Source organism: Otolemur garnettii, unplaced genomic scaffold (assembly GCF_000181295.1).
Source record: "Otolemur garnettii isolate 467f Iridium unplaced genomic scaffold, OtoGar3 scaffold00055, whole genome shotgun sequence".
In the NCBI taxonomy this organism is placed as follows: domain Eukaryota; kingdom Metazoa; phylum Chordata; class Mammalia; order Primates; family Galagidae; genus Otolemur; species Otolemur garnettii.
The window spans coordinates 4,173,872-4,180,958 of record NW_003852450.1 but is presented as its reverse complement, the minus strand read 5'-3'; the positions used below and the strand labels follow the sequence as shown (position 1 = coordinate 4,180,958).

The 7,087-nt window shown below is 50.3% G+C and overlaps 1 protein-coding gene across 2 annotated transcripts in view; it reads left to right on the top strand.

The window, feature by feature from the left end:
- NFASC (neurofascin) overlaps nt 1-1,230 on the top strand; it is a 122,214-nt gene extending 120,984 nt beyond the window's left edge. For both annotated transcript variants that reach the window (XM_023514592.1, XM_023514594.1), the window contains one exon: nt 26-1,230. In XM_023514592.1, coding sequence (XP_023370360.1) covers nt 26-257 — 232 coding nt within the window. In that variant the 3' untranslated portion in view covers nt 258-1,230. The remainder of the gene's footprint in view (nt 1-25) is intronic.
- The last annotated feature ends 5,857 nt before the right edge of the window (nt 1,231-7,087 follow it).

Genomic DNA, 7,087 nt, shown 5'->3' with positions numbered 1-7,087 from the left:
TGATTCTCTGTCTTTCTCTGGCTAGTGATGAAGACAACAAGCCCCTACAGGGCAGCCAGACATCCCTGGATGGCACCATCAAGCAGCAGGAGAGTGACGACAGCCTGGTGGACTATGGCGAGGGTGGTGAGGGGCAGTTCAACGAAGACGGCTCCTTCATCGGCCAGTATACAGTCAAAAAGGACAAGGAGGAAACAGAGGGCAATGAAAGCTCGGAGGCCACATCACCTGTCAATGCCATCTACTCTCTGGCCTAACAGAGCCCACCCGGGCACAGCCACTACTTTGCTAGTGGGAGGAGGGGAGAAGGGGACATGAAGCTGCTGCAGACCCACTGCAAAGCTACCACCACCTTCAGGGACAAGGGTTAAGTATGGGGGTCTGCCAAGCTGTGAGGCCCGGTGACACCCAGATACCCACAAGGCCCCTCCCAATGTCTCCCCTACAACCCCAGGTGCCACCAGTGTGGGAGAGCTAGAGCCACAGCTGCACTCAGCTGGAGGGAGCCCAGATCCCCTACCCTGGCCCACTCTTGGCCTCAGCACACACGCTCACCAGTTTGTGTTGGAAATGGTATTTTTCATTGTCTGTATTTTGCTTTGTGTATCTTCCCTTCCAAACCAATATGTGCATTTTCTTTTCCTTTTGAAGACTTGTCCTTGGAAAAGAAAAAATAGGTGGACTCGCCCTGAGGAAACCACAAAGATAGGTAAAAGAATTAATCCATCACAGAACATGTAGACAAGCTGTAGTATTCAAGCTACCACCGGGCGAATGTGTTTCCGAAGGATGCCTTTCTCGCCATACACCTCCCCTGGTCCCGTCCCTCTGCCTTGGCCTTGTCAGTTGCTGAGCTAGGCTTGGCTCCTTTCTGGAAAATGACAGTATTTTTGTCAGGGAGAGGGTATGCAGGCCTCCTTGCCTCTCTGGTTCAGTTGGGAGGTTAGTTTACCTCTTGTCCCTCATTCCTGTCCTGCCCTTTCCTCTGGAGCACCCAGGACCTGAGCTGCTCTGACTCTGAAGAGGTTTGAGGAACATGAGTGGACACCGATGGAAAGGACATCCACGCTCATGTCTATGTACCTCAGGCAGAAGAAATCAGATGTCTGGCCCCTGGGGAACTGTGCTCACCTCTTGAGAGAAGAAAAAAGGCTGGGTTTGGACTTCCGTCCTCCCCATCAGTGAAACCCAGGATGTAGGAGAGAGGACTACACCCAGTATGGGCAGAGTAGAGGGCCATTGCCCACCTGGCAGGGCCTATGCTGCTACCCTCAAGAAGGTGGAGCCTGTGATTCAAACACTTTGCTGATATGTTTGGGGGTGTCAAGTGCTGTGCCCCTTTTCTCCTCTAGCCGTTTCATCTTCTTGGTCAATTCTGTATGAGGTTGAGACTCTTGTTTGATATGGTGTGTGGATGGGGATTTGCTGCCCCGAAACTGAGCTGGTCTGTCCTTTCATTAGGTACATACATATCAGGGGACCCTGAGGTGGCTCCATACTAACAGTGCTGTGATGCCCCCACCTGGGGAGGACTCAATGCTCTTTGTATGCCTTATGCAGCTCTGATCTGTCCCTGGAGTTCCCAGGTTCCCAGTCCCTCCCTGCAAGCCTTGACGCCTCCAGCAATGTCTGTCTCAAGGAAAACAGGGCAGCCTATGCAAGTGTCCCGGCAGGACCAGAAGCAGCCACTCCACAGATGCCCTTATCCCCTTGCCCCAAATGGAGACACTCGCAGACCTGCAGTTCTCAGCCTGAAGGTGCTGCCTTCATCCTCCCCACCTAATCCATTTTTGAAACCAAAGGTACCTAGCCTCAGAGACAGAGAGAGAGGGAGACCTTGAGCCTACGAGTGACCTTTCGGCTGTTTCTGTAGCTCAAGTCAGTTTCAGGAGAGTGAAGCTGACCCCCAGGAATAGATCAGCTGCCATGGGCACAGCTAGCTCTGATGTGAGCCTCTAGCTACTGGCCAGGGGCCTGGGCAGGAATGGGGCTGCGTCCTTCAGTGACTTTATTAAAGCATCATCTGCCACATGTTGAAGCCACAAAGGTATTAGCAAAGCTTGCATCACTTAATAATCATTCAGTTGAAGATCAAGCCCACAGACACACATACACTCTGCAGGTGAGAAACCATAGCCCAGAGCTGAGCGATAAGGTGGCTTGAACCTGGGCATATATAATAGTTGGTCATTTGGGCCAAGCCCCAGCCAGGGCTGATGCCTGGATGCCTGAGGGCAGCTCTCTCATAGTGAAAGGGGACAGGGTAAGCAGCAGGGCTCTGGAGAGGGAGCGCAGGGGCCCCCTCCTCTGGCTTTCCTCCAATACCTGCTTGGATATAGCTGGGCATTCCTGCAGCCTAGGCCCACTATCCCTGAAGGGACGTCAGGGGAGTGTGCCTGTGAGCTGAATTTAAGAACTGGCCTTTCCAGAAAACACTTTGGATCCGAGCAGAGCAGTCAGTTTCTCAGGCACTCATTCCGTGCTGCATTGTATGTGCCAGTGAATCCATTCCAACAGGCTCTTCGGGCAGAAAGGGACAGTTAGACGTCATGGTGGCCCTCTCCCTGCCTCTGGAAAATCTGCCACATGAACTAATGACTGACAAGGGCTTCTGCTGTCTTAGGAGTCTGGGGCGAGCTGAGTCCTCAGCCTGTCTTTGCACCTTGTCCCAGTGTCCTGCCAGGCTCTGTGCCATCCTCCTTTGTGTATGAAGAGAACACTTGCTTCTCTCAGGCTTCTGCTCTGTGGGTGCTGAGAGCTGCCCCCCACCACCACACGATCAAGTCTGGGGCTGAAGAACCATGTTTTTCCCAAGCAAAGAGTCCTCAGAGAGATCAAACTCTTGAGGGGTAAGGATTATGGGATTAAGGAGGCAGTCCCTTCCAGGAAGAGGAGAGTCCATGTCCATGGAGCCCCTGCCAGAGTCCACCTAGCTCAGCAGGAAAGCAGTATTGCCCAGCACTCCCTGCCAGCTGGGTCTCTCAAGCAACCACCCTGAAAACATACCAACAGTGATGCCAGGAGTGGGCAATGCCAGCGGTGCTTCAGCCTATCCGGCTGGAAGGGAAGCAGCATAAGTCATCTTGCAGTGAGTGACTCTAGAAGCTCCATTGACTGGACTGCAGTCCTACCTGTGTGCTCAGCCATGGAGCTGTGGCTTCCTGCACTCTCGGTTGTCTTTTCATCCGTCCATCCATTCAGCAGTTATTATTTGAACACCTAGTCTGAATAAGGCCTGAGTCCTGGAAACCACGGTGAGTGAGTCAGATGTGGTTCCTGCTTTCATGGGGCTAACAGTCAGGCAACCGAGCGAGTCTTGGGACACAACGTCCATTGAGTTGGGACATTCTGCCCTCTATTGATTAAGCCACTGATGGCTTTCCGCTCAAAGGGAAAGGATTCCAAGGGAGAGTTTGATCTGTCTGGTCAGCAGGTGGGGCAGTATAGAGCAGTCAAGAAATGTGGGATGGGGTTGAGGAACAGTCCTGCTTCTTAAGCCTCTTTGCTTTGCCCCTTGGAGCAAGCTGCTTAACCTGTCTGTATTTTTATGCCTCCATCTCCCCTGTCCAGTCCCTCCTTTGAATACCTCTCTCCACCAAGGCGCATGGACCCCCCCTGAGGGAGTGGGGAGGCCAGAATTTGGAAAGTACACTGATGCAGGGCCAGGGCACAGCGCCTCGCCTTGTGCTTGCCTGGGTTATGGCTAATGGGATCCATCTCTCCCTGCCTTGCTTTTGAGAAGATGGTTGAATTTAAGCTAAAGGGAAGGCCAGAACAGTTCCCTCCCTTGCCCATCTCCTTTTCCTGGAGAGGTTGGAAGACATCTGGTCCATACCCTTCCTGGCAAGTCCCTAGGTCTGGAGAAATGACCGCACATCCAAGTCAGCCAGTGCCAACAATACTTACCCTGCAAGGTATATGTGCACCCAGGGCCCGTTGCATGCACAGTTTCTCTGACCACAGTTAGCCTTAGGAAGAGAGTGGAAAGAGATCTAAGGATGTTTCTGGGTTTTCCAGCTAAAGGACAAGCTCCCCTGCCACACCCACTACCCAGGCACCCAAGCATACATACAGCAAGCTGCAGCCCTGTTGTAGAGCGGTACTTCCCAGGTGTCACCACCCTGATTATGATGTTGTCTTAGAGAGAGCTAGTCCACATCCAGGCCTCTGCGAGATGAGATGTAAAGGGCTGCATGTGGATGCACAACTGATAGAAGGGGAAGAGGCCACCCAGATCAGGCCCTATTTCATTGATTCTTGTAGGCAGAGCCTAGAGAAAAGAGTCCAACCCAAGGGACAGGGAAACTTCTCAGGAACAGCACAGCCACTGGCTCTTTCAGGATCCTCCTGGAGCCCTGTGCCAAAGCAGGGACAAGTCTTAGGGCAACACAAACAGCCAACTGATGGAAAGAGCAAGGATTTAGCACATTTTTGTCTTAGCTTTGTGAGATGGCCTTGCTAACCCTCTGAAGTGAAGATTCTCAGACTTGCTGCCAACTGGGGCTGGTGTCTGAGACCCACTTCTCAGTCAGGGGGTGGCAGATCCTGGGATGCTGGCACAGGACATCACTCCCCACTCATGACACCCTGGTATAGAGTAAAGTCCTGCCCAGACCTTGCCAAACACACACAAGCCCCTGGCTGTGGTTAGGTCCACCCAGTTAGCAAAGGCTCTTGCTTGAGCTTTGCATGGTAGCTGAGTAGCATGTAGGAGATCCTTGATTTTTAAAAGAAAAATAGAACTCCAACCAATAAAGCAGAGAGCTTGAAATGTCAGGAGGAGACTCAAACCCTGGGATACATAGGCAGAGACCACGTCCTGGGCAGCCCCTCCCTTCACTTATGGAGGGCCACCCCATGTGACTTCAAACCAGACATTATGGCAGTCCTTATCCTGCACAGCCCAAGCCCAGAGAAATGCCCTTCCTCTTTCTCTCCTACTAAGCACAGGCTTCCCTGAGACACATCTAGAGAAGGATCAGGATGAGGGGGAGGTAAAAGCCACAAAACCCTACCCATGTCTTAAGCCACACCTGAAACCAATGTTACCCTTATCAGTATATTAGTATTAAATGGATGTTCCATAATGATAAGGATGGAAATGAAATAGGTACAAAGGCTTCTAGCTCAGGACAGAATCAGATTTCAGCATGTGAAGGGATCACAGAGCTGATCTAATTGAAATGATTATATTATACAGACAAGGATGCAAAAATCCAGGCAGATTAAGGGACTTGCACACAGCTGGTAAATTAAGGTGACGTTAAGATCACACAGCTGGTAAATTAAAGTGACGTTAGGGCTTGAACGTGGGCCTTCTGACTCCTTGTCCAGTGTTCTTTCATTCTCACCACAGCTGCCTCCTTTGAAACAGAGGTATTACTTAAGATCTGTCCTGCTGATTCACCCTCCCATACCTCTTCACCACCTCTCCCAAGAAGGAAAGACTAAAAATGATTTTTCTGAGTCCGAGATCATTCTGTCTGACAGGCTGTGGTTAGCCGCCCAGCTATGCACTTACGGGAATACCCAGGGCAGCAGAGTAGAGTGACAAGCTCAGTGGCATTTGTTACTGTGAAACCTAGGCCGTACCCCCTGGAATGGTGTCTCTTGTTTTGTACATGTAACACTTCGGGCCTTCAGCGTGTTGTATTCCTTGGAAGTGAGGACGGGCAGGGGGTCTCTGTCCATTCTGCTCTTGGCTGTGGGTACTGAGGGCAGCGCCCAGGCCAGCCTGCCACCCTGGAATTTACTGGGATGGAGTTTAGCAGATCTAAAGACTTCAATGAAGCAATAAACACAAAAGTCTGGTGGAAAATATCCAGAATTTTGTGCACTACTCTTATTTCTTTGTCAAAAATGATGCAGATCAGATGCCACTGACCTGCTTTTTTTTCCTGATTCCCAACTACAATGTCCTCAGTTAGTGTCGCCCCCCTGCCAAGCTCCCCACCTCTTTGTCAACTTCTTCATACTTCTCTTGAGCTGAGCATCAGTCACCTATGATGTGGCCGCCTTCTGTCTTGGTCCCTCCCCCAGCCCACACTAGACCCCGGAGGACCCCTTGCCCTGCCCCCCGCTACACACATGTCCCCACCATTCTGATTTGTTCTCTTCATGGGAGAAAATTTTCCCCAGTGTCTCTATCCCTTCCCACATACCCACACCCCCACAAATTGGTCTGATCGTTTTTCCATTGGTTAAACATCTAACTCTCCATGGCAGGCCTTGTTTTAACCTCTCTCACATCGTGTTCTTTCCTTTTTGCGAGTTATTTTGCATTAACCAACTTTGTCAGTGATGGATGCGTATCTGAGGGTGTCACGCACGACCTTCAGCAGGGAAGACTTCTGGGCCGTGGAGGACCGTCTAATACGTGGACTTATAAACTGACTGCATGAGCAATGAAAAGGCCAAATTATTCAGAATTTTTTTTGGAATCACTGTAAAAAAACTGATTTCTTTTGTATAGAGAACACTAAACGTATAATAAAAGTTGTTCAAAATGGACTCTGGCCATGTGATTTGTTCAGTTTCCTTGGTTAATGGGTGGGAACGGATGTCAAGGGGTTAATGACAGAAGTGAATCAAAGGGTTTTTCACAGGCGCCAGACAGCATACTCTTAATGGAATTCTGCCCTCCCAGCCACCATTTATCTAGAAGTGGTCTTATTCTGGAAAGTTCATTTACATAACTTGTATTTTAAACATGGAGTGACTAGTGTCGGAATGTTTAATGTATACGGTCATGGAGGGACCTTCTGATTCAATGTGACATGTGTGTACATGCACCATTTAAAAAGTGCCATGCTGGGGAAGTTGGGAGAAGGAAAGAAATTTGCAATGGCTGGGCTCAGGGGCTCACGCCTGTATTCTTAGCACTCTGGGAGGCTGAGGTAGGCGGATTGCTTGAGCTCAGGAATTTGAGACCAGCTTGAGCAAGAGTGAAACCCCATCTCTACTAAAAATAAAAATAGAAAAACTGAGACAAGAGGACTGCTTGAGCCCAGAAGTTTGAGGTTGCTGTGAGCTATGGTGATGCCATGGCACTCTACTCAGGACCACAGAGTGAGACTGTTTCCAAAAA